The 24,589-nt window shown below is 43.0% G+C and overlaps 3 protein-coding genes across 5 annotated transcripts in view; 1 reads left to right on the top strand and 2 right to left on the bottom strand.

Annotated features, from left to right (window-relative positions):
- On the bottom strand, positions 1-9,668 carry g6pc1a.1 (glucose-6-phosphatase catalytic subunit 1a, tandem duplicate 1). 3 transcript variants are annotated; one of them, XM_061809980.1, is made up of 5 exons: positions 9,520-9,668; positions 1,564-1,800; positions 1,255-1,360; positions 1,067-1,182; positions 1-1,005 (listed from the first exon to the last, which is right to left on the bottom strand). In XM_061809980.1, exons 2-5 carry the CDS (start codon positions 1,715-1,717, stop codon positions 512-514), a joined length of 870 nt encoding a protein of 289 aa, XP_061665964.1. In that variant the 5' UTR covers positions 1,718-1,800; positions 9,520-9,668; the 3' UTR covers positions 1-511. The 3 variants fall into 3 exon arrangements, with proteins under 3 accessions (XP_061665964.1, XP_061665962.1, XP_061665963.1); XM_061809978.1 differs by lacking the exon at positions 9,520-9,668 and having other exon boundaries at positions 1,564-1,673; positions 1,735-2,434; XM_061809979.1 differs by lacking the exon at positions 9,520-9,668 and having other exon boundaries at positions 1,067-1,119; positions 1,564-1,673; positions 1,735-2,434.
- g6pc1a.2 (glucose-6-phosphatase catalytic subunit 1a, tandem duplicate 2) lies at positions 2,728-5,194 on the top strand. The gene is made up of 5 exons (XM_061810265.1): positions 2,728-3,111; positions 3,174-3,283; positions 3,370-3,487; positions 3,715-3,830; positions 4,367-5,194. Exons 1-5 carry the CDS (start codon positions 2,879-2,881, stop codon positions 4,867-4,869), a joined length of 1,080 nt encoding a protein of 359 aa, XP_061666249.1. The 5' UTR covers positions 2,728-2,878; the 3' UTR covers positions 4,870-5,194.
- Positions 9,669-11,441: 1,773 nt separating the features above from the next.
- Positions 11,442-24,589, bottom strand: part of LOC133495201 (ankyrin-3-like) — a 105,915-nt gene continuing 92,767 nt past the window's right edge. The window contains exons 43-46 of the mRNA XM_061809554.1: positions 16,201-16,705; positions 14,857-14,956; positions 12,644-12,714; positions 11,442-11,581 (exon numbers count right to left, since the gene is read on the bottom strand). Coding sequence (XP_061665538.1) covers positions 12,670-12,714; positions 14,857-14,956; positions 16,201-16,705 — 650 coding nt within the window. The 3' untranslated portion in view covers positions 11,442-11,581; positions 12,644-12,669. The remainder of the gene's footprint in view (positions 11,582-12,643; positions 12,715-14,856; positions 14,957-16,200; positions 16,706-24,589) is intronic.

Genomic DNA, 24,589 nt, shown 5'->3' with positions numbered 1-24,589 from the left:
ATCAGTATCAGTACAAAGCGGCCCGTGGGGGGGAAAAACATTGAGCTATTACGGGAACCTCCCATTGGATCGCTAATGACTAGTGAGCTAAAAAAAAGCTAATGACTCTGGTGCAAAAATAGAACAAGGACAGTGTAGAAGCCTATTTGAGTTATTCCACATACATATAAAGAATCAATACATAAACATAAATGTATCATATATGAAGCTTATGCTAGGATGCCAATAGCATGGTCAGCATGTTGTCATGACGCAAACTTGTCTGGTTTCTAATACATGGACAAAAAACAATGCAGGAACTCAAAGCCGGAAAGCAAATTGCGTAGGATACCACGTAACCATTTAGTGCCTTTGTTTAAAATCAAAACTAGTTTCCAGCATGTCTATACAAGAGAAATGTGTAAATGATTCCTTAGCAACACGACTACAGTTTGTTTCCATGCCAGCATACTTGCATTTCCCCAAATCCATACATGAAATAATCCAGCACCGAGATGAAACATCCCATTGGTCACAAGTTCTTGCCACCTTTGCTTCTTGCGCTTATCCAGCAGAGAGCCCGCGGGACCAACGTTGTCGGGATCAAAAGGGCAACTGCACTCTTTACAAAAGACAAGCAGTAGAAAGACACCAGGTTTTCGGAGGAAAAGGTCCATGTGTCCAAGAGCCCGAGGAACGCTAGAGAGAAGACAATGCACACCGCCTTGAAAGCAACAGAGGTGCCACAGAGAGGTGGAAAGTGCAGGCCCAGGCCGAGACCCAGCAGGCTGCCCATATTCCGGAGGAGACTGGCAAACGGCGTGCTGTCCAGGTGTACCCATTTAGGTCTGGCACACCACCTCTGGGCTTTCTCCAAGGTCCAGAGAAGGTCCACACCCAGAACCTTGAGTAGCAGGTAGAAGCCCACAGCAAAGGAGGTCAAGAGGAGCGTGGTGACGGCATACGTCCTCAAGCCGGCACTGTAGATCCACTTCAGCTTTGACATGACTTCGGCCACCATCACGCCTGACAAATAACAAGGTCAGCTGACTGACCCACATGATACAAATATGCATGTCCGACTAACCTGCGATGATGCCGGCGATAACCTGGTGCGGGAAGTGGGCTGCCATGTAGACCCTGGACATGCACACCCCCAGCACCATGAGGCCCGTGATCACCCAAAGAACCACATGCAAAATTCTGCCAGAAAGGACAGTGGAAGTATCGACAACAACAATCTGACCAGTCCACAGCCATGTTGCTGTCACTCACTTGTAAGGAAATGGCGGGAACCGTTGGTTTGCTGCAATGCTTAGTACGGCAGGCAACATCACATACCAAACCCCTGCAGCGCCCATCGCATGACCAGAGGGACTTCCTGGAACCGACCAGTTTTAAGTCAGTAGAAACTGAAGGTACTTCATGTTTACTTGCGCTTCACTGATCATAAATGTGTAAAAAACAACAGCGGGACTGAACTTTGGAAGCAAGTCAAATACGCAGTATAATCACAAGTGAGATTAACCAGATCAACCAAACTAATTCAATCAAAATAAGGAGCAGGGATTCGTCAAAGTGTACCTGGTCCAGTTTCACATGTCATGGGGAACTGGTGCAGCATTGGAGCTGCTCTTGCCCCGTAGAAGTGGGTCTCGTGAACCCACCAATATGGTCTTTCTCCAAAAAGAACCCTGCCACAGAAACACCGACAAACACCCAAATAGTTCCCGCTCATTTTCTGATCGGTGTTACCATTTGAGGACCAGGTTGATCCAATCCCCGATGACAGCCACCCAGATGAGCTGAAGCGCCGTGTCCCTCCGCACGTGGAACCAGATGGGGAAGAAGAAGAAGAAGGTGGTATGAAGGTCAGCAACAGTAGAGGCCAGACTGAACAGACCTTCGTAGCTACTATATTTGGTCTGCAGGTGCTGCACCAAATCCACACCCCAGCTGTGGACCAGATCCATGATATCAGACCTGTGTCTGACAAGGACGTGCTCAAGTGCCTTTTTTTAAGTGAGAATGCACCCAAACTCCGTCCCCTCTATATTGCCTGTGTGATCCCCATTGGACTTTACTCAAGGTTTGCAGGTTTGTTTGCCTTTGGGACAGAAGAGACAGGCTCCTTAACCCTGTACACTCCTCCAGACCTTCCTCTCCTGAAATCTATAACTAGAGAAATCAATGGATGCCCTTCACAATAATCAAGGATTTCCTAGAAAAGATTTTTTTTCTTCTTAGTAACAGACTCCAAGCTTCTTTCCTGGTCCTTGTTGTCTTGCGCAGAGGCTTCCGATGACGTCCTTCCGAACAGATGGTAATATAACCTCAAGTGCGAGGACTTCCTTTCTGCCGGCTCTTATCACTTCCTTGCTTCCGAGTCGGCAATTGGAGATTGTTTTTTATCAGACTTTATCTGCTCGAGCCACATCATTTAATCATTTCTAGAATTATGCAATCTACAAGTGGACGGCGTTGGGACTAGTACGATGTTTTCTCCAGATAATCAAAAGAGAATTACATAACTAACAGATTCTAATGAAGAGGAGTCCGTGAAGTTGAGCACAGACCAACATTTTCCAAAAAAAAAAGATGTGCAATGTTACGCTTCATGAAGCTAATCATTTAAATGACAAACATGTTTTTGGTCATCCTGTGCCACCTCTGGTAAATTCGCCAGATGTGACTGATTGACCCTGTCCCCCCCCCCCCAAGCATGTTTGTGTGCCAGGGCTGCCAAACTCTGCCGACTTGCAGTGTTTTATTACACATGTGCAAGGTCCAAAGATCAACATGAGCATGCGTTTGGGTGGTGGGCTCCCAGGCTATAAAAACAAGCAGCCGTGTCACCACTGGCGACACTCGACACTGACGCGTGCGCTTGTCGCTGACAATGTTTCATGCTATCATGGATGCCCTGCAGGGCTTTGGGGTGAGCAGCACCCGCTACCTGCAGACCAACTACCAGGATGCCCAAGGTTGGTTCCTTTGGGTGTCATGGGCAGCAGATCTCAGGAACACCTTCTTCATCTTCTTTCCACTCTGGTTCCACCTGCGGTCCTCAGTTGGCATCAAGCTCATCTGGGTGGCTGTCATCGGAGACTGGCTCAACCTAGTTTTCAAATGGTACGGTGGGACAAAAATGGAACTAAGAGATTTTTCATGACTAAATGAATATTTCTGTTTAGGATTCTGTTTGGGGAAAGACCATACTGGTGGGTCCACGAGACGCCTTATTATGCCACCAGTGTTCGTCCTCATATTGAGCAGTACCCCATGACCTGTGAGACCGGTCCAGGTAGGAAAAATTTGAAGGTGACACTGAAGGCCCTGCCAACAGGGACAAAAAAACAAAAAGATTTTTTTCTCATCTTTGCCATGCAGGAAGCCCCTCCGGTCACGCTATGGGAGCAGCCGGCGTCTACTACACCTTGGTTACATCCATTCTCACCATAACAGCCACCAAGAAGAAACACGGTGGCAGAAAGTCCTCCAACAACAGGTGAAGCCAAAAACCTACATTCTGTTTACAGTTTTCTAGCCTGAGCTCATCACATTGAACGTTCTGTCCTCACGCATGGTTGATCATTGACTCTTGGGTATTGAGTTGTTTTGACGTCCAGGCAGCTGAAGTTCTGATAAGCCAACGGTGACAGTGTTAGTTGTTCCCAGGCAGCGGAGTAGGCCAAGCTTCCATTTCTGACATGATTTTGACGTTCTCTTTGGCAGCTACCTGAAGACAGTCCTTTGGACCGTGTTCTGGGGAGTCCAAGTGTGTGTCTGTCTATCGAGGGTCTTCATTGCAGCCCACTTCCCCCACCAGGTCGTTGCTGGAGTCATCTCAGGTATGTATGCCCGATAGTGACTAGTTATAGCAGTCGGATACCTCCCAACTTACTTCCAGAAGGCTGATCTACTTCTCATATCTTAGATTTTTCTTAGATGGTTCTAGTAGATCTCAGTGTGATCCGGCATGGGTAGCTGCATAACCTTTCACTGGACTGAAGGGGCAAAGTGCTAAATGTGGACTTGTGGAAATATCTGAAAGACTGTAACAAACATGAAAGTGTTCATGTGTCTGAATGTTCGGCATGGCTCGGGTGGTAGAGTGGTTGTCTTAAAACCTGACGGTTGTGGATTCAATCATGAGCCCCTGTAACCCCGCCGAAGTATCCTTGAGGAAGATATTGAACCCCCAGTAACTCCTGATACTGTGACATCAGTAAGAGAATGAAGACAGTGTTTAAGCACTTTGAGTACCTTGAAAGGTAGAAAAGCGCGATAGAAAGTCTGATCTAAATTTGATTTCCGTTAAGTAGGGGAGTATCAGTGTTGAACATGATCTGGCTGTGATCTCACCTGGACTCTCATTAACGCCTAGGTATGATCGTGGCCGAGGCCTTCAACAGAACCCAGTGGATCTACAGCGCCAACATGAACAAGTACTTCTACATAACACTGTTCCTGACTTCCTTCGCCGTGGGGTTCTACCTGCTTCTCAGAGTCGTGGGCGTAGACCTTTTGTGGACGCTGGATAAGGCACAGAGATGGTGCGAGAGGCCCGAGTGGGTCCACCTAGACAGCACACCGTTTGCGAGCCTCCTGCGCAACATGGGCACGCTGTTCGGCCTGGGCCTGGGCCTGCACTCGCCATTATACACCGAGACCAAGCGCAACACCAACGCGGCGTCCCGGGTTGGCTGCATTGTCGGCTCCCTCCTGCTGCTGCACCTCTTTGACTCCTTCAAACCGCCCACGCACACCGCTGCCCTCTTTTATCTGCTCTCCTTTTGCAAGAGCGCCACTGTTCCCGTGGCAACCGTCAGCATCATCCCCTACCTGGTGAACAGCGCACTGGGCTTGCACAGCAAAAAGGTGGCGTGAGATAAAACCACCGCTGTACAAAAAGACTACATGAAACAAAACAAAAAAACACGGGGTGACCTCCTGCAGTGTAGAGACTTGGTGCTAATCGCATTTATATGAAAAAAAAAAAAAAAAAAAAAAAAAAGATCCGGGGAAGCCGAGAACAACAACAGGAACTGGCCACTGAACTTCGGGTGCCACTTCCCATCTTGAGCCACTTAAAGGAGCTCTGCAGCACATTACCGTTGTAACAGCCTAGAGTCGCTAAAGATGCTTTGTTATACTGTATTGACTGTTAGACTGCATTTTTCCACTATGATAGAGAGTATTTTTGACTTTTTAATAAAACAGTGAAAACGTCACACCTGAAGGGTGCTCCTGTGATGTCACTGAGTGGTGCGATTTACCCTCGCATCGTCCAGAAACACCTTGTCTCCAAAACATCCAACTTTGGCTGTCCCTCTAATGAGCTAATTTCTAATCCTATCCAACCTGTTCACACCAAGCGAGAACCTCAACATCTTCATTTATGCTACCTCTAGTTCCGCTTCCTGTTGTTTCTTCAGTGCCACCGTCTCTAATCCGTACACCATGACCGGCCTCACCACTGTTTTATAAACTTTGCCCTTCATCCTGGCGGAGACTCTTCTGTCACATAGAACACCAGACACCTTCCGCCAACTGTTCCACCCCGCTTGGACCCGTTTCTTCACTTCCTTGCCACATTCTCCATTGCTCTGTATTGTTGACCCCAAGTATTTGAAGTTGTCTACGCTCGCTATCTCTTCTTCCTGGAGCTTCACTCTTCCTCCTCCGCACATATATTCTGTTTTACTTCGGCTAATCTTCATTCCTCTCCTTTCCAGTGCGTACCTCCATCTTTCTAACTGTTCCTCTGCCTGTTCCCTGCTTTCACTGCAGATCACAATATCATCTGCGAACATCATGGTCCAAGGGGAATCCAGTCGAACAGAACTTTCATTTAAGTAACGTCATTATCACCACATCCCTGATGCGTGTTGTTTCTTTTCTACTCATTTCTTGCCAATCAAATCAAATAATCACCAAGCCTTTTATTTTGAAGGGTAAAGTAGTAAAATGAGTTAGAAATTATGCATCCACCCATTCTCAACACTGGTGATCTTGGTCAGGCTCCTGGTGTGTGGGAGTCTATCCCAAGATGTCCTCGGGCAAAAGGTGGGGCACACCCTCAAATGGTTGCCAGTCAGTCCCAGGGCACACATCGACATGGTCAACCATTCGCACTTACATTGAGACTGTCACTGAGTGGGAACTGAAACTTGTACCTCTAGACCATCAGTGATTCGAGAGTTCAAAGTGATTGAGATTACAGTAAACAAAAACTGCCGTCGATGGAATACAGTTCAAATTATTAATCAAGGTTTATGAATATCTTTGGGAGGGTGTCAATGACAAAGTTACATTTTTTCCCCCTCCTATTAAGAGCAGAACTCGATCCCTACTCCCATCCTTCAAGAATCGTGGAAGTTTACGGTACACCCTGAAATGGTCACCAGCCAATCACAGGAACCGTACTGTGAAGAAAATAAGTATTTGAACACCCTGCTATATTGCAAGTTCTCCCACTTAGAAATCATGGAAGGGTCTGAAATTGTCATCGTAGGTGCACGTCCACTGTGAGAGAGAGATAATCTAAAAAGAAAAATCCAGAAATCACAGTGTATGATTTTTTAACAATTTATTTGTGTGATACAGCTGCAAATAAGTATTAGAACACCTGTCTCTCAGCTAGAATTCTGACCCTCAAAGACCCGTTAGTCCGCCTTTAAAAGTCTACCTCTACTCAATGTATTATCCTGAATCAGATGCATATAGGCGTCACCGATGGTCTCCACCTACAGTGAGGAAAATAAGTATTTGAACACCCTGCTATATTGCATGTTCTCCCACTTAAAAATCAGCTAGAATTCTGACCCTCAAAGACCTGTTAGTTCGCCTTTAAACGTCCACCTCCACTCCATGTATTATCCTGAATCAGATGCACCTGTGTGACAGTCGTTAGCTGCATAAAGACACCTGTGTGAGGTCGTTACCTGCATAAAGACACCTGTCCACCCCATACAATCCGTAAAACACAAACTTGTAACATGGCCAAGACAAAAGAGCTCTCCAAAGACACCAGAGACAAAAATTGTACAATTCCACACGGCTAGAAAGGGCTACGGAGAAATTGACCTTTCCGACCTGTCAATCACTCGTACAATAATACCCAATCAGATAGCCACATTGTCGTAACCCCTGGCTTGACACGCCACCCTCGCCACATTGTCCCACAAACAATCCTGGTTGTCAGTAGTGTGCGCTTGGAAAAGTTAATGTCACAAAGAAAATGGTACTCAGATGCGCTTGGGGAACATGCAATTCTGACGAACGATATCCTGCTAGTGAGAACTTGCAATAAAGCAAAGTGTTCAAATACTTATTTTCTTCACTGTAGAGACAACTATTCACATTCACACATATGGACAGTTAGATAATTCAATGAAGCTAACATTTAAATTTTTGGAATGTGGGAGGAAACCCGTGCATGCATGAGCGGAATGTGTAAACTCCACGATATTTGAACTGCGAATCCAAGAGTTATGAGGCAGACAAGGTAAACACTCAACCACCATGCTGTGCATGCTTTGTCCACAAAGGGCACAATGTCTTTCCCTGTCACAAATAAACCTTGAGTACCTAAATAAAAATACCCAAGGGTCCTCCTCCTAATCTCAGGTTTACTGCGCTGACAGACGTCAAACTGGACCAGTATGACCGTTCAGCGATAGCTTTTGGGGGCCAATAGTCTGTCAGTTCCTCAGAATCTAGAGTACAAAGAACAAGAGAAGAACCCGAGGTACGACCTAATGACAGCGTGATTACGATCGTCAATTTTGGGAAACTAGAACAATTTGGTCTTCGCGGTGTAGCCTGTCCTCTTTTATCGATAAACCTTGACGGAACACAAAGTGGATGACCTCAAAAGGCCAGCAAAACATCCCTGGCCTTTAGCCCCGATTTCCTGCAACGATATCAGTCAGTGCGCACATCGCCGCACACTTTATGTGGGCCCGTGTGCAAAAGGTCAGTGTTGCGAGTCAGTCGCTTTGGGGTTTTTTTTTTTTTTTTGCTAGTTTGGGCATTGCCAAACACAAGTACAACATGTTGATACACAAAGCACGTTTGCTTGTCCAAGTCAGTCAAGCGCAGGTTAATATTTAATATGACATATAGAAAAGATTATGAACTGGGTAAAAAAAAAAAAAATTCACATATCATTTAATGGGTCAAGTGGTTGAATTGATTTTATTACTTACTCTGGATTTTTTTTTAAATAAATTGAATCCTCGCTGATGTGCACTGCTTACACTTACAATGTGGCTGTAAACAGAAAGGCCGCTTTCTAGACCCCTCGAATGACTTCTTTTTTTCCTCGAAAATGCGACTAATTCTTACAATAAAATAGACAACGTGATAGGAACCATTTTCATATTGTTTTTCAAATAAGAACAAAGCCTGCTGGAAGGCAAAAATTGAGTCAACCGTGCTGAACAGGCTGGCAATTATACAAAAAGCAAAATCAGTCATTTATCACCATTTTGGAAACTTCTGAGATTAAATACGACGTGATCCTAAGCCTTAAATATTTTGGAAGAGGTCACCTGTAAAGTTCCGTATGAGAAAACGTGACGGAGAGGCGAGCCATGACTATTTTTATGACGTTAAATAGTACGAATATAGTGCAAAAATTTCATTTTTTTGGTGTCTCACTGGCTGAAGTCAAATCAGACTAAACCTCTCCTTGTTTCTGATCAGACAGGTTCACCAAAATTAGTTTAATTTTCTGAAACGCCACAACAGTGAGAATTTCACATTATTTTTTGGAGACAAAAAATGAAATGTGTTAATGCAGTGTATGTATACTTCTAATTTCAACTATATGTTTTAATTAACGTGTTTACACAAGTGTTCACAAGGTTTGTTTGTTTGTTTTTCCAAGAGGAAGCATTTATAGTCACATTACATATCAACAAACATTTATTCCACTGCTGTGACAGTTGATGCAACTTAGTGGTGAGGGGGGAAATGGTTTCATACCTTTTGCAACGTAAGACATTAAAAAATAAGGGTAAAAAAACTAAACTTTTTTTTAATAGCCACATTATCATTTCATACACATTCACAAACTAATATTCGACCGACGAACTTCAACTGACGGGCGACCCAGTTCAGTGTGTCGTCCGTCTTTCACCTTGAGTTAGCTGGGATAGGGTGCGCCACTCCCACCACCCTTATGAGGATAAGCGGCTTAGAAAATACATGAATGAATGATTGCAGGCTCACTTTTAATGCCAGGTTTGGGCACCATTGAGTATCGGTCAATTTGTCCTCCTGCTCGATAGGTGGCACCAATGCCTCAGATGGAAAGTTGAAACAATTTGATAGGTCCTATGGAACACCTGTGCGCGTTTAAATTTAATTATATTCTTTTTGCCAAAATTTGTTATGTGCTTTACGCCACATGTCTAGACGAATACGTCAGACACGTTGACGTTACTGAAAGTCGAGCCAAGCCATTATTATTGTGCTCGAAATACGCGTTGTTTTGTGCATGTGTACAAAACAATCACAAAAGCAACTTACCGGTTGCGACAACATTCGAAGAGTCCACATAGGAACGTTTTTAAAGTTCAACTAGCCAGCCAAAAAAGAAAAAAAAAACTTAGGTGACAAAAAGTGGTCTTCTTTTAGTTTACTCATCCCTAGCTTGAAATGGCTAAGAGTAGCATCGCTTTTCTTCGATGGCAAAAAATTGACAGAAAACACTCGCACGCCACCCGCAGGGAGGAGGCGGTACTACACACGCAATTCCTCTTACGCATGCGCAGACGTATATTACTATGAAAGTCAAAATCCTTTGAGCGATATGCTGTAGTTCAAATTTCTGGACACGAGATGTTCACAATACGAGCCACGTTTCCCACTGCCCTTCCCTTCACATTGGCTCGGCTGACATTTTGTTAATTCATTGTTTATGCCGACTATTTATAGTCACTCCAGTTCACCCGCACATCATGTTTTATCTATTGGTGCATTATTTGAAATAGATGATTATATACTATGTGATAGTCTAATATACTGAAATAATAAAAAAAAAACAGTAAAGTAACAGTATTTGACCACAATAAGATTATCATTGAAAACTTGATTTTTTTGACATTCTTCTAAAGAACGATGCGTCCGCTGAAATAAAATGGGCAGGAAAAACATCCGACAGAGGTTTTAATTTGAACACAATTTATTTTCTGTTCTGCTTAAATAACGTCTCGGATCGTCCAGTGTAGCCTATGTTCGTTGTGTCATACATGTTGATTCGTCAATCGTCAGGGAAGGTTCAAGAGGCTTTTTTCATATGCGTTAAAAAAAAAAACAAAAAAAAACAAAAGCTTCACGCAGGAACAAAAAATGTGATTTTTTTTCTTTTTAAAACAGTGTTAAAGTACCAGTATAAAGCCATACATTTGGAGTATGTTGGTAAAAATGTGATTATCTGTTCTTGTGTTAAATAAAAAAAAATATATATCAGATAGGACAGCATGGTGAACAAGTGGTTACATCTGCCTCACAGTTCTGAGGTTCGAATCTGTGCAGTTTGCATGTCCTACCCATGCTCGCGTGGATTTACTCCGGCTTCTTCCCAGATTCCAAAATACTGTACATGCACGTTAGCTTCACTGAAGACAAACTGTCCGCAGGTGTGAACGTGAGGAGGGATGGGCTGTCTTTACGTCCCGCGATTGGCCAGCGACCGGTCCTGGGTGTGCCGCGCACCTCGCGCCCAAGTCGGCTGGGACCAGCTCGCGTTACCCGAATGAGAACAAGCGCAATAGAAAATGGATGGATGGTCGAAATATCCAAATAAAAAACAGTCCAGTTTGAGAAGCCTGAAGCGTATTCACGTGAAACACAAAAATAAAGCGTTGCATTATTATTATTATCATCATCATCATTATTAATTATTATTGCAAAGACAAAATATGTGCTAGTTGCGGCAGCATCTCCAAGTGAATTCCAGTGCTTTGGAGTAGGCGAGGGGAGAGAAGCTGGAATTAAAAAAAAAAATAAACAAAAATGGCGTCACATGCAGTCCACACACACACACACACACACACGCACACACGGCTTCTTCCCATTCACGCTTGTTGTTTTTTGTCGGGTCCGAGCTTCCAATCGGTGCATAAACGAGTTGTGAAGCGACTGATTGTTTCATCCGGTGCCATTTTTGTATGTACACTCATTTCCAAAAAAAAATAATAAAAAAAAAAAAAAAAAAAAAAAAAAAAGAACTCGTCACCGCTCAGTCGGGTTCCAGGAGGAAACGAGACCAAATAAGGCGTCCGGGCCAATCTACGGGTTCTGGTCCCGGTCACGTCGAGGACGAGAGCGTCCCGTGAGCTTCCCGTTCGTCGTCTCCCGACCGTCAGGGAAAAAAAAAAAATAGTTTCTTCTGTTGTGTGTCGACATGCTTGCTCATGCCAAAATATTATTATTATTTTTTTGTCTTGCTCAAGGTTGAAAAAACAAAAACAGAAACAAAAGGTGCCATTTTTGGGTGTGACCGGACGCTGCCCGTTGGTCCGTTTTCCCTCCCGGCTCGAGTGTGGTGGATGAGTGTGTGGTCACACCACGGCCAGCGGACCTGCAACTGTTGGAGAAAATCAAGAAAAAACAAATGATGAGATTTGCAAAGGATTCTGGGATTTTTCCATCAATTCGCTACAGCAGAACTGTCACAATTCTGTTTTTTCCACCAACATTTTGAGAACACCGCCTTGAAAGCTGCACAAAATAAAAATAACTGGAATAATATTTCCAATCCCATTATTTATTCTCACTTATCCTCCATCCATTTTCTGAGCCGCTTATCCTCACAAGGGTCACAGGATATTCTTATAGCAAATTAATCCTAATCAACCATGTACTTAATCAAATAGATTATTGTTGAATATTTATGTGAAATTGTTTATTTTAATAAAATAACTGAGTGCGACTGTTGTTGGTCCATATGTGCCCTGCGATTGGCCGGCGACCAGTTCAGGGTGCCACCTGCCCGATGATAGCTGGGATTGGCTCCAGTATGCCCGTGACCCTTGTGAGGATAAGCAGTATGGGAAAATGGACCGATGGATTTAATTAAGAATTACCTGATTATTTCATTATGTAAATGAAAAATGTTAAATCTGTCATCTAATACAATTGATTTTATTTTTCAATGTATTGTTATGACTACTAATTAGACTATAACTAACTCATTTTCTAAAAATACATAAAACATTGGTAAATGTTAATGAAATTATTTTTAATTAATTAATTTTGAAAAATTCACGTTTTTTTCTATTAATGAAGAACAATCTACTCTCATTTTTATTTGTAATAATGTTATTTGGATTGTAACTAATGTAATTACATTTAATCAAGCAATAATTTCAAGTACAATAAACATGTTTAAGGCACATGTAAAATACATTATTTAGTAGTATTTTTTTAATTTACAATAAATCAACTGGTGTATTATGCAAATCAATCAATAAATAAAGCGAGGGGAAAACAAATGCAACACAATGGAAATTTAGAGTTGGTCAGATGGAAAAAAAAAAAAACAGAGGATGCTGCAAATGGCCCACAAACCATACTTTGCCTACACTGGGTTAAAAGTTCACTATATAACTTAAATATGCAAAGTTGAATTTATTTTTGACCAACCTACCAGGTTTGCGTCGGGAGGTGCTGCCGTTACGAGTGACTTTTTCTTCCTGGTTTGTTGTTCCCATTTCCCGGCTGAGCAGCAGGAAAAAGCGAGGACCCGAAAACAAAACAAAACACAAAAAACACAATTTTAGCGTTTTTGTCATGGCTGGGCTCGACGTCACCTGCCACCGAGCTAGAAGCTAATGCGATTTGATGCATTAGCACTGTAGATGGAATAAAATTCCATTTTCTAAATGTTAGTCATACATTTTCCATGGGAAGTTGTAGGCTGGTTGAATTCACAGCGGCAAGCCAACAACAACAGCACACCAGAAACACACTACGCCACACGATAAGCGTTTTTTTAGAAAATAAAAAACCTACAAAAGCTTCAATCTGTCCCTAAAAGACCTGGGGCGACATGTTCTGAATATAAAGTTAGTTAACAGAAACAACGCACAACAGCATAACACAGCAGGGAGGCCACTACACTATTTGCTATGCGAGCATAACAGACACACGTTACAAAATGAACCCAACACACACAACCAACAAATTATGAAAACACTCCTGAAAAACTTCACGACTGTTTTACTGCAATCTGTCGCCACCTTCTGGCAGTGATAAACAACGCACTGCTATCTACATCTTATACTTAGTACTCCCCCCCCAAAAAAAGAGAAATATTTAAAACTTTTGGGTGAATTTTCAGGATGAACCTTTAGCAGAGGTCAAATGAAAATAATCTCTAGATGTTATGGTGCATTTTAGGTTCATACTAAAATAATTACATGTAACCCAAAAGCCAAATAACAGTGATGCCTCGGTTCTCGACCACAATCCGTTCCAGAAAACGGTTCGAGAAGTGATTTGTTCGAAAACTGAATCGATGTTCTCCATTACAATGAATGGAAAAAGAAATAATGCGTTCCAAGCCTAAAAAATTAGGCTTTTTAAAGCATATTTTAACTTTTCCTGATAATAAACTGCATAGTAGAAATACACAAATAGTTTAAATATTTAATTTAATAAAATAATTAATTTTTTTTTTTTTTTTTGCTTAAAATGTATGCTTTAGTAGTCGAGTACGCTAGGCTGGGAGTTGCCATATCTGTCGCGACGAAAACGGGGACGTTCGAGAACCGAGGCTTTACTGTATTCCTAATTTCTTGTAAGTCGTGTATTCTGCAGTCTGGCACACAAAAAGTTAAAACAACCACGGCAACCTTGTGGCCCTGCCGGAAGTGCTTGCCCCGCCTCTTGCCCTTCCCCCCTCCTGCGCCAGCGCTCGGCGCTACGGCGGCAGCGGCGCCCCCTTCTTCGGCGACCGCTTCTTTCCGCTCCGAGCCCACCGTGCGGCGGACCACCTTTCTGATCACCTACGCCAACAGACGGCAGGGTGACGACGGGGTCGTACGTGCGTGTACAAAGTGCCGAGTACAAAGACGAGGCGGTTCGGTTACTTTTCGGGTGACCAGAATTCCGTCGCCGTCAGTGAACTGCTCCTCCGTCACGGACTCTCCGGGAACGTTGCGGGCCTCCTCTCCCTGAAGCAGGCGAGGGGGAAGGACGCACGTGTCAAAAACAACTTCACCACGTGGGTCGAGCATCTCCGTTGCTACACCGACGTCAAATGTGGAATACTACAAAATTTCCAACTACAGCCGTGTTTACATGTGCACAGATGTATTGATGACTTAAACAAACAAAAACTCCCCAACTTCACTATCGTGCTATCGATATGTTCGTAAATATGAGCACATGTGTGGACATTGACTTCGTCACCACAAAACAAACCAAACGCAAATATGTCCACAATCGGATGGAAAAGTCCAAATTTGTTCACACGACACATCGCACTGCTCCAAATGGTCCGCCGTATTCTTTGTATCATCAAACACAAGAAAAACGGCTAGTGTCCGGTTGCTAACAAGCTGCTGAGAGCGCCCCCCGCTGGTCGTTCTCCGCGCACTGCACTGCACTGCACTGCACTGCACACACCGCACAGCAGCGGTCACACACCTTCAGTACAACCCGCCTTCGAAAAACCCTTGTGGTCACGGTGGTCTCTTCCTCGGAGCTGGACTCTTCCTCCTCCACCTCTTCCTCTTCCTCCTCATCATCAAAGACACGCTCACACTGGACATTTTGCGCCCACTACGAGCGATATTGTAAAGCCGTTCAGCGATGCTCCGCAAGAAATTTGGAGCTTCTCACGTGACGCTTTCTCACCTGGACTCTCCTAGCTGACCGCTCGCCGCCTTGCTCCTCTTCTCCTTTATTGCTGCCCTGAGCCGGCGGCTGTTCCAGCGAGTCGGCCAGACTATCAGGACTGAGAGAGAAAGAGATGTAAAGTACAGTGGTACGTTTCAGAACCACTTGCTCGAGGTGAATACCTTCAATATAGAGAGTGTTAGATAGAAGACAGACATATACAGTGAAGTAAATAAGTATTTGAACACCCTGCTATATTGCAAGTTCCCCCACCTAGAAATCATGGCGGGGTCTGAAATTTTCAGCGTAGGTGCATGTCCACTGTGAGAGAGGTAATCTCAAAAGAAAAATCCAGAAATCACAATGTATGATTTTTTTAAATGATTTTTTTTTGTGTGATACACCTGTCTCTCAGCTAGAATTCTGACCCTCAAAGACCCATTAGTCCGCCTTTAAAAGTCCACCTCTACCCAATGTATTATTCTGAATCAGATGCATATAGGCGTCACCGATGGTCTCCACCTCCAGTGAAGAAAATAAGTATTTGAACACCCTCCTATATTGCATGTTCTCCCACTTAGAAATCATGGAGGGGTCTGAAATTTTCATCATAGGTGCATGTCCACTGTGAGAGAGATCCAGAAATCACAATGTATGATTTTTTTCAACGATTTATTGGTGTGATACACCTGCAAATAAGTATTTGAACACCTGTTTATCAGCTAGAATTCTGAATTTGGATGATACAGAGGAGTCGTGGGAGAAAGTTTTGTGGTCAGATGAGACCAAAATGGAACGTTTTGGTCATAATTCCACTAACCGTGTTTGGAGTAAGACAAATAATGAGTTCCATCCCAAGAACACCATCCCTACTGTGAAGCCTAGCCAGTCTCCAGACCTAAACTCAATAAAAAAATCATTGGAGGGAGCTGAAACTCCGTGTTTCTCACCGATAGCCCAGAATCCTGTCTGATCTAGAGAAAATCTGTGTGGGGGATTGGGCTAAAACCCCTCCTGCAGTGCGTGCAAACCTGGTGAACGACTACAGGAAACGTTTGACCTTTGTAATTGCAAACAAAGCCTACTGGACCAAATATTATCACGTGTTCAAATACTTATTTGCAGCTGGATCACACAAATAAATCGTTAATCATACATCGTGATTTCTGGATTTTTCTTTAGATGATCTCTCTCTCAGTGGACATGCACCTCTGATGAAAATTTCACACCCCTCCATGATTTCTAAGTGGGAGAACTTGCAATATAGCAGGGTGTTCAAATACTTATTTTCTTCACTGTAGATGGACACGGACGGGAGTTTTATTCGCTCAGGTAGCACGAATTAGCATGAAGCGTCCGTACCTGCCCTCCTCGGAGGCGGGTCCGAGCTCCACCGTCTCCGCTTCACCTCCTCTCCATCCTGGAAGCGAACACAAGTCTTTTTCGGCCTGCCGCACTTGCTCCAGGATGGCATGCACCTTCTCCTCCGTCATCTCCTCGTCCTCCAGGCCTCCCTCCTCCAGCTTGATGTCCTCCAGGAGACTCTGCAGCCTCTCCTGGGTCATTTCTTCGTCATCCTCCTCCTCTTCGTGGTGCCCCCCCCGCCTCTCGTAGGGGGCGTAAGCGCCCTCGAACATGGCCCGCCGCTTGGCCGCCCTCCTGTCATTGTCGGGCGACTCGCTGGGGTCCTCCACACGCACCAGGGGGGGTTCGCAAACGAGGGAGAGCTCACTAGGCCTGCTAGGGGAGTCTACTAAACTGCCGCCGCCTTCGCCGTCATGCAAAAAGTCGTCGGAATGCAGGAGGGTGGGGGGAGCGCAGTGTAGTTCACTGGGGGTTCGCAGCTCCGCATCTATTTGGTGGTATCCTACGTGAACGGCAGGAGGACAGCAGGGTTAGCATACGGGGAGTGGTCAGGGGGGGGGGGCAGGTAGGATCGGAAGACAGTAAGAAACGAGGGAGGGAAGTGCGATGGAGGTGATGAAATGATGCGCTGAACGAGGCGACACTTGTTCAAAAGCCACACAAAGCACGCTGTGAGCTCCTTAAACACTGGCTGCAAATTTCACGAAAAACACAAAATTGTCTGGTGACTGCAAACCTTAAGAATATCCATCCATTTTCTTAGCCGCTTATCCTCACAAGGGTTCTGGGGAGTGCTGGAGCTTATCCCAGCCGTCAACGGGCAGGAGGCGGGGTACACCCTGAACTGGTCGCCAGCCACTCGCAGGGCACATCGAAAGAAACAGTTGCACTCATAATCACACCTTGGCGCAATTCAGAGTGTCCAATTAATGTTGCATGTTTTTGGGATGCGGGAGGAAACCGGAGTGCCCGGAGCAAACCCACGCAGGCACGGGGAGAACGTGCGAACTCCACACAGGCGAGGTTGGGATCGAACCCGGGTCCTCAGAACTGTGAGGCCAACGCTTTATCAGCTGAGCCACCGTGAATAGTGTTATCAAAATTGTTTTTAAATTAAAAAACATAAAAAATTGCATTACTTAGAAAATAATTTTATTATAATAAAATAAGAGGTAAAATAGTTGATTTCAAATATAACGGGCAATAATTATTTTGTCACTATTGTAATAAAGATCATTATTAAATTATCTACTAGAACAGATTTAAAGAATGGTAAATGTATACACTTTGTAAAACATTTATTCAGCAAATATTTTATCATATGCATTAATTCAATGATTATCATTAAATGAGAATTTAAAAAATTGATTTTAACTTTTACAATTTGAGCAAGACAAACAGCTCACTTCATGCAGCAAACGTTACATGAGTCTTGCTAATGTAGTTTTTCAGTGAGCACGTGTGGCCCACGGCCCATATTTTGCTCACCCCCCGGGGGCAGGACATATAAAGGCATAGTAGGAAGCTGCGGACAGTTTGCGAAGTGGAACGACCCACGTTCGGCCACGCCTCTTTTGCGTTAAAAGCAATCGTCACCATTCCAGATCAGAATGATCTGAATGTGAGAAGCCAAAATTGTCATGAGCCAGGCTGGACCACGGCCAAGAGGGGCGTGGGCACTGCCCTGGCTGGTGACACCTGTCACCGCTCACAACTGTTTCACATTGGGACTGTAATTAGATGGTGTATTTAAGTTGGAGTTTTGGTCACTGGCATTTCCCAGTTCATTGTGCCCTGAGTTGGTGAGTTGCATTCACTTACAGTCGGAATCTCCACCACTAAAATAGTGTAGTGTTGCACTATCCTCATCATCGTGTTTCTATGCCACCTTAGCTTGACTAAAACTACGCCTAACATCATGTCCTCGTCTTGGAGTCCTGCATTTGGCGGAAGCTCGTGACAAAAATGCGATACGGCAACTGCCTTCTTCGGCGAGTTATATCAAGGACAGGTATGAAAATAAATGGCGCCCGCTACATTTACTTCCTAAGAGGTGACCTCGGAAGTCAGAATATTGACGATTGAAGCCGACATGGACGGGCAAGTGTGAAAGGAGCTCCACGTTGCTAGCGCATGCCTGTCTTGACAGCCTCGCTGAATTCTTTGGTTTTACCCCACTAGTGACCCGTGGGCTGGATTATGCTCACGAAAGCCAGGCTCGCCATTGCCGCAGCACTAAGCGGGGCGGGATGAGGGCCAGTGCGCCGCATGAGACGGATTCCGCCCCTAAAGCAAGGCAATCTGCCCATGGCAAGGAAAATGCTGTGAAATGCAAGCCACAAGTACACTGCAGTACCAATGAGATGCTTTTGGGAGTAATATTCGCATCCACTAATAGAAATGTGTGACTTCAGAAGAAATGCGACATAAAATGGAAACATAAATTATAAAGGGAGAGTACAGTGATTTCACACCTAAATTACAGACATACATTCAGTTGCTTTACGAGTCCCCTCGGAAAGTCACATTTTGTTGTCAAAGTGTTTTTTTTTATTGTTTCATGTTGTTTGACAAAAGGGGGGTGGAATTGGATTAGCGAGACGGCAAAAATATGTTGATAATTGTTGAATCTTGGGCTCCTTTCATAAAATATGAATATTTCAGCAAAATATGAAACACTTGATGAAAGACTCCTTTTGGTTAAAGTGGTTGTTATGTCGTCGGTCTTTTAGATACAAGCAATGGACCTTTCCGACCTGTCAATCACTCGTACAATAACAGCCAATCAGATAGCTGCATTGTCTTAACCCCTGGGTTGACACGCCCCTGCCGCCATATTGTCCCACAAGCAATGCTGGTTGTCAGTAGCGTGCGCTTGGAAAAGTTAATGTCACGAAGAAAATGGTCCTCAGGTGCAATTCTGATGAAAGATATCCCTGATTCATTTTCCAGAGTCTAAAACACAGTTGACGAAGTGTCTACGATGGATTAAGGCTCGTGGAAGAGTGCACGTACAACTAAATGTGGACAATATCAACAAACACAAGGCTGTATATTATATTATTATCAGTGCTTTATACATTGCAGGAGAACAACTTTCACTTTGTTAGCGTATCACTGAGCTGCTGAATGAAGTGTGTAATGTTTTATGCCGAAGAGTTGGGTTAGCGATACATAAATGCGCGATGTCATGCAAAAGAAATTTGCGTATTTGTGTCACATCGGACTTTTAAGACAGAGAACTGGGTTCCATTACGAGTCAACTCAAATGAATACACCCAATCACTTCTAAAGACTACAATGATATTACTCCCGATCTTTCCAAGTAAAAAGTACTCACCTTGCTTTACATGCGCAGTACGATTCCACTATTTTATCCTGTTGGATTTCAATAAGAACTTTTTTTGCATCGATCGCTAACATTTCACTCTAACTCTCACATTGCATCCCGCTCCGTCCAAAATCTTAATTCCTGGTACGTATCCTTGCGTGATATAGTTGCGACCTCTCTGTAGAACTCTCTTGTACAAGTCTGACATATTTGGCGAAAAAAAACATAGCCTAATATTATCTGGAATACGCGATAGAGAATCGACTTCAAACATGTTCCGTTCAATCGCCATTTTGGAAGATTGTGGGACGTGGCTAAGGGGGCGGAGCTTAAGATCGCCATCGGAAAGGTCCATTTTACCGATGAGTTTAGACGCGCTAGTGAGCAAATCAAGGACACCACGTAGCCCCCGCTGGAGTCAGCTGAGGTTCGCGATGGGAACAATCCATCAGTAGAAAAGTCACATTGTGCGTGTGTGATTTCCGAAGCATCCTGTAGTATGATGGTCAAATTTTGATATGAAAAGATATAAAAAGGAGCTGCCTGGTTTGCACTAAATGACTTCATTAGCACCCTGGTGACTTCGTGGATTGATTACGTGAGGAAGTACGGTCTAAATGTAAACTTCGGGGACGGAAGGGTCACGCTTGAAGTGAGGTGGGACACCTGGAGGAAGGGGGGATTGTGGGGAGGAAGAAGTGGGGAGAGGAGGACTGGGAGGAGGAGGAGGAGAGAGGGAGGAAAAGGGGGGAGGAGGTGAGGGGTAGGATGAGGAGAAAGGGGGAGGAGGCGAAGGGAAGGAGAAGATGGGAGGAGGGAGAGAGAAGGAAGAGGAGCACCCGAGGGGGGTGCAGGGGGAGGAGGGCAGCGGGGGGGAGTAGGGGAGCTCGTCCAGGTGAGGCAGAACAGGAGCGACGGGGAGGAGGTAGACGGGAAGGGAGGCGGGGGGCGAGGGGAAGCGGAAGACGGAGGGAGGCGAGGGAGGGGAGGGGAAGAGAGAGGCGGCGGGAGGGAGATTTGGAGAGGAAGGAGAAGCGGCGGGGACGTCAGCGTGAGGCGTTTGGGGACACGGGACGAGCACGGGAGATCTGAGAGCTTTCGGAGCTGAGTTAAAGCGGAACACAAACACGACACGACATAAAAAAACAAAAGAAACATGAATGTGAAAAAGTTAATGAAAAGACCACAAAGAGGTGACAGATGAATGCTCGATCATGTGACTGCTGAGTCGTCAAAAAGACTCGGGATCCGGAAGCTCACATACTGGCAGGTTAGAGGAGGTTTTAGGCTTTCCTGTTGCTCTGAAATGCAACTGCACTCACGTTTATGCGCCCAAAATACATGAAAGAAAAAAACTTTATGTTCATAAACTGCAGCCAAACAAGCTTCAGGAGTTCCCTGTTCAATGTAGAAAAACATTTTTATTAATAAAAGGCACCTTTCTTTGCAAAGTTCTAAAAGAGCTGTTTTTTTAAATTGTATATTTTAAAATATATTGTACGATCTAATTTTGTTTGCATTCTTTTATGGATGTTAAAACCAATTAAATGGATATTTCTATCATTTACTGAATATAGTATCTATTTTGAAATATATTTTAAAATTCATACTGTAATTTATATTTGAACAGCAAAAATCAAAATTTATATGCAATGTACTACGACAGATATAATAAAATGTAAATATAATTTTTGAAATAATGAAAAAATATAAAGGCCTTCATTGTATGCTGTTTACAATTGTCATGGTTCTATTGTTTTACATTTATTTTTCCCAATATGCGTAAACCTGAATCCAAATTTTCCTCCTGAATTGTGGAATAAATTTAAAAATTACAATTCATCAATATATTTTACACATATATATAATATATTGGAAAAAAGGCCCAAAATATACAAATGTTAAAAATTGTCTTATTAATATATATATATATATATACTTGAAAAAAAACCCAAAATATACAAATGTTAAAAATTGTCTTATTAATCTACATCTCATATATATATTACTCTCTTGTCTATCACCTTTCCCTCCTTCACCGCTCCTCACCTGCGCTCTCTCTCTCTCTCTCTCTCTCTCTCTCGTCTCTCTCTCTCTCTCTCTCTCTCTCTCTTCTCTCTCTCTCTCTCTCCTCTCTCTCTCTCTCTCTCTCTCTCTCTCTCTCTCTCTCTCTCTCTCTCTCTCTCTCTCTCTCTCTCTCTCTCTCTCTCTCTCTTCTCTCTCTCTCTCTATATATATATATATAAATGTATAATCTCATTAAATGCTGTCTGACAGTTTTGTGGTACTTTTGTTAAATTTTCCACTAGTTAGATAATATTAGTATATTTAAATTAATGATACTTGAAATAAAGGGAAGGGAATAGAGGGACATATGATAATGACAACCACCATTAAAGTGAAAGACACCCTGAGGAAATACTGCAGTAGGCACACTGATCACATAACTGCGAGTGCAGTGCAATTGAATGGGAATTCATTTTAGGGCAAACAGTCGCGTGGAGGCGGGGGGTGGGGGGAGGCACCAACTCAGAGCTTCTCTGCAGCAGTTAGTCTGAGGAGGAGGATGAGGAGGAGGAGGAGGCGGCCTCTGAGAGGATGAAGCTGGGAGGAAGCGAGGAGATGACGTCTTCACACACTCTAAGGGGATGAGGAAAAAATGGCGACGCCTTTTCGACGCGTGTCGGAAAAGGTGTCGGAGTTAGTCTCGACGTGCTCTTAAGTCGTCACGGCCGCACCCCAGGCCGCCGACCTCCACGTGGGACCCGTTTCAGACCACAATCGCAATCTTAAAAGTCACGTGACATGTCCCATTTGAAGGCTCAGCGGTTGCTGAGTCGTGAAAATGTCTGAAACGTCTCCCCCGCGGGGCGTGTCGGCGGCACAGCGGCCGCCGTCGTGCGACCGGAGGGGAGAGAGAAAGATAGAGGCAAAGTGCAAGCAAACGAGTGATGTCTTTTTAAAAATAATAATACAGTAAACCCATGCTATTGGCCGGGGGCGGGGAATGAGCCGTGCCGCAAATTGCGAAAAACGCCTACAGAAAAAAATGAGCGATCGTCTCGTCATATTACTACGTATAGACAGGAGAATTAGTTATAAAATGAATGAAGTCCAGATGAAATTTGTTCAACTATTGCCCAATTTACTTTAAAAAGGGGTTTTGTAACAAAAATAAAATACTTGCACCATCTCAAATTTGCTATTTTGGTATAGAATTGAACAATAAACAGAAGTGGGCCACATAATTGTATGTGGACTGCTTTTAATATCATTTTAAACTCATCTTACATTATCCTTGCCTTTAAGATAATCATAAAAAAAACTGTAAAAAGGATGGCGTGGAGTAACCTGAAAAAGAAAAAAACATTTACAATATTTTTCAAGGGAAAAAGGTCATATTTAAAATTGTTAGTAAAAAGTAATCTCATAAGAATTAAGTTCAATCATATTTTAAATTGTTCATATTCCAGAAAAGGTGTTTTCTAGAATAATCTTATATATTTTTTAAAAAGGCTGTATTATCTATAAAAAGTTTTTTTGAAAAAATTTGTTTTTCTGAGAAAAGTTTTTTTTTTTTAGAAAACGTAACATTGTAATAAAAAATCCCAAGTTACGAAGAAAAAAAGTTATGCTCAATCATTTTATTATTTTCAACAAAAAGTAGCAATCACAAAAATTAATTATGTTTTTTTTTTAGAAAAAAGTTGATTTTTTCATAAGAAAAAATTGAATCTTTTCTCAAAACAAATGTGTGCATTTTTAAAATAAAGTTTTGAAGTTTTGAAAAAAAAAATTTAGTAATCAGACCGATTATTGTTTTAAATGTTTTAAAAATATATTTATATAAAAGTTATCTTTATTTCTTATCTTTTTCCAAGAAAAAAAATATTGTAATTTTACAGTAAAAATTCCAGTCTTGAGACAAAATTCTTACTTTTCAGAGAGGAAAAAAAAAATCTTTTGCGTTTCTAGCGACCCTTCCCGGTTGACCAGTCGTTCACGCCCACGACTGAAAGTAGCGATCTGAACCTTTGTCGGCACTGTCAACATCAAAAGATGCTAAACCGTCACCGTTTCATTGTACAGTTTTGTATGATGACAATAAATGTTATTCATTCATTCATTCATTCACCTGCCTGTTGGAACGCGACTTAAACTTTCTATCACGCTGCTGTGCGCTGTCAAGCCGGCTGACTAAAGCTGGCTGACACTTGCTACTCCGCCCCTCATGCTTATGAAATATGATTTGCAAATTGGCCAAGGTTTACTGTATTAGAAACAGAAACAGGTGTGCTTCCATTAGCCCAAGGCATGCTCACCAATCATAGAAACAAAGTGAATAAAGCAAAAACATGCATCAACACACTTGTGCCAGTTACATATTAATCATCGTTGTGATCATCTTAATTCTGCACTGTAATGTCAATGAATCTTCAATACGCAGGAAGGAGCATTCAGATTTGTGTTTTTGAAACAGAATCATACAAAGGTGTTATATAAAGAATAATTATTGAATAATTTGTGAAGATTCTTCTTTTGGTTGCCACTTCATGCAAAAATGGAAATAGCTCAAGGTTTTAATAAATTTCAAGCCATCTCAACGAGTGAATAGGAAATATGTTTTTTTGTTAATATATCCTATATAAAATAAAAGTACCAAACATTTTATGATAGTTGCAGATTAATTATACAAGGTGGGCCAAAGTAAGCATAAACCTTATAAATAAAACAGTATTGGACAAGGAATGAGGGCAGAAGGGTCGTTTTATGTAAAGGAAGGAATGATGCAAAATTGCATGAATAATGCGTGAATTGACCCCTCCGTGGATATTGCGCAATCCGCATCACTGACCAATCAGAGGCCAGAGATCTGCATGAACCAAAGCCTGTTTTTGCTCCCGCCATTTTCTCAGACAACATTGCATGGTCCTGTATAGGCTTAGTTAGCGTTTTATCGCGTATTTGGGTTATTTAACAAAAAATATGGTTAAGAGGTGTAGTCACGGACTTTGTAATAGTGACGACAGGTATCCTGAAAGGCTAGTTGGTGGA

This window comes from Syngnathoides biaculeatus, chromosome 22 (assembly GCF_019802595.1).
Source record: "Syngnathoides biaculeatus isolate LvHL_M chromosome 22, ASM1980259v1, whole genome shotgun sequence".
NCBI lineage: Eukaryota > Metazoa > Chordata > Actinopteri > Syngnathiformes > Syngnathidae > Syngnathoides > Syngnathoides biaculeatus.
This window is presented reverse-complemented; position numbering and strand designations above follow the sequence as displayed.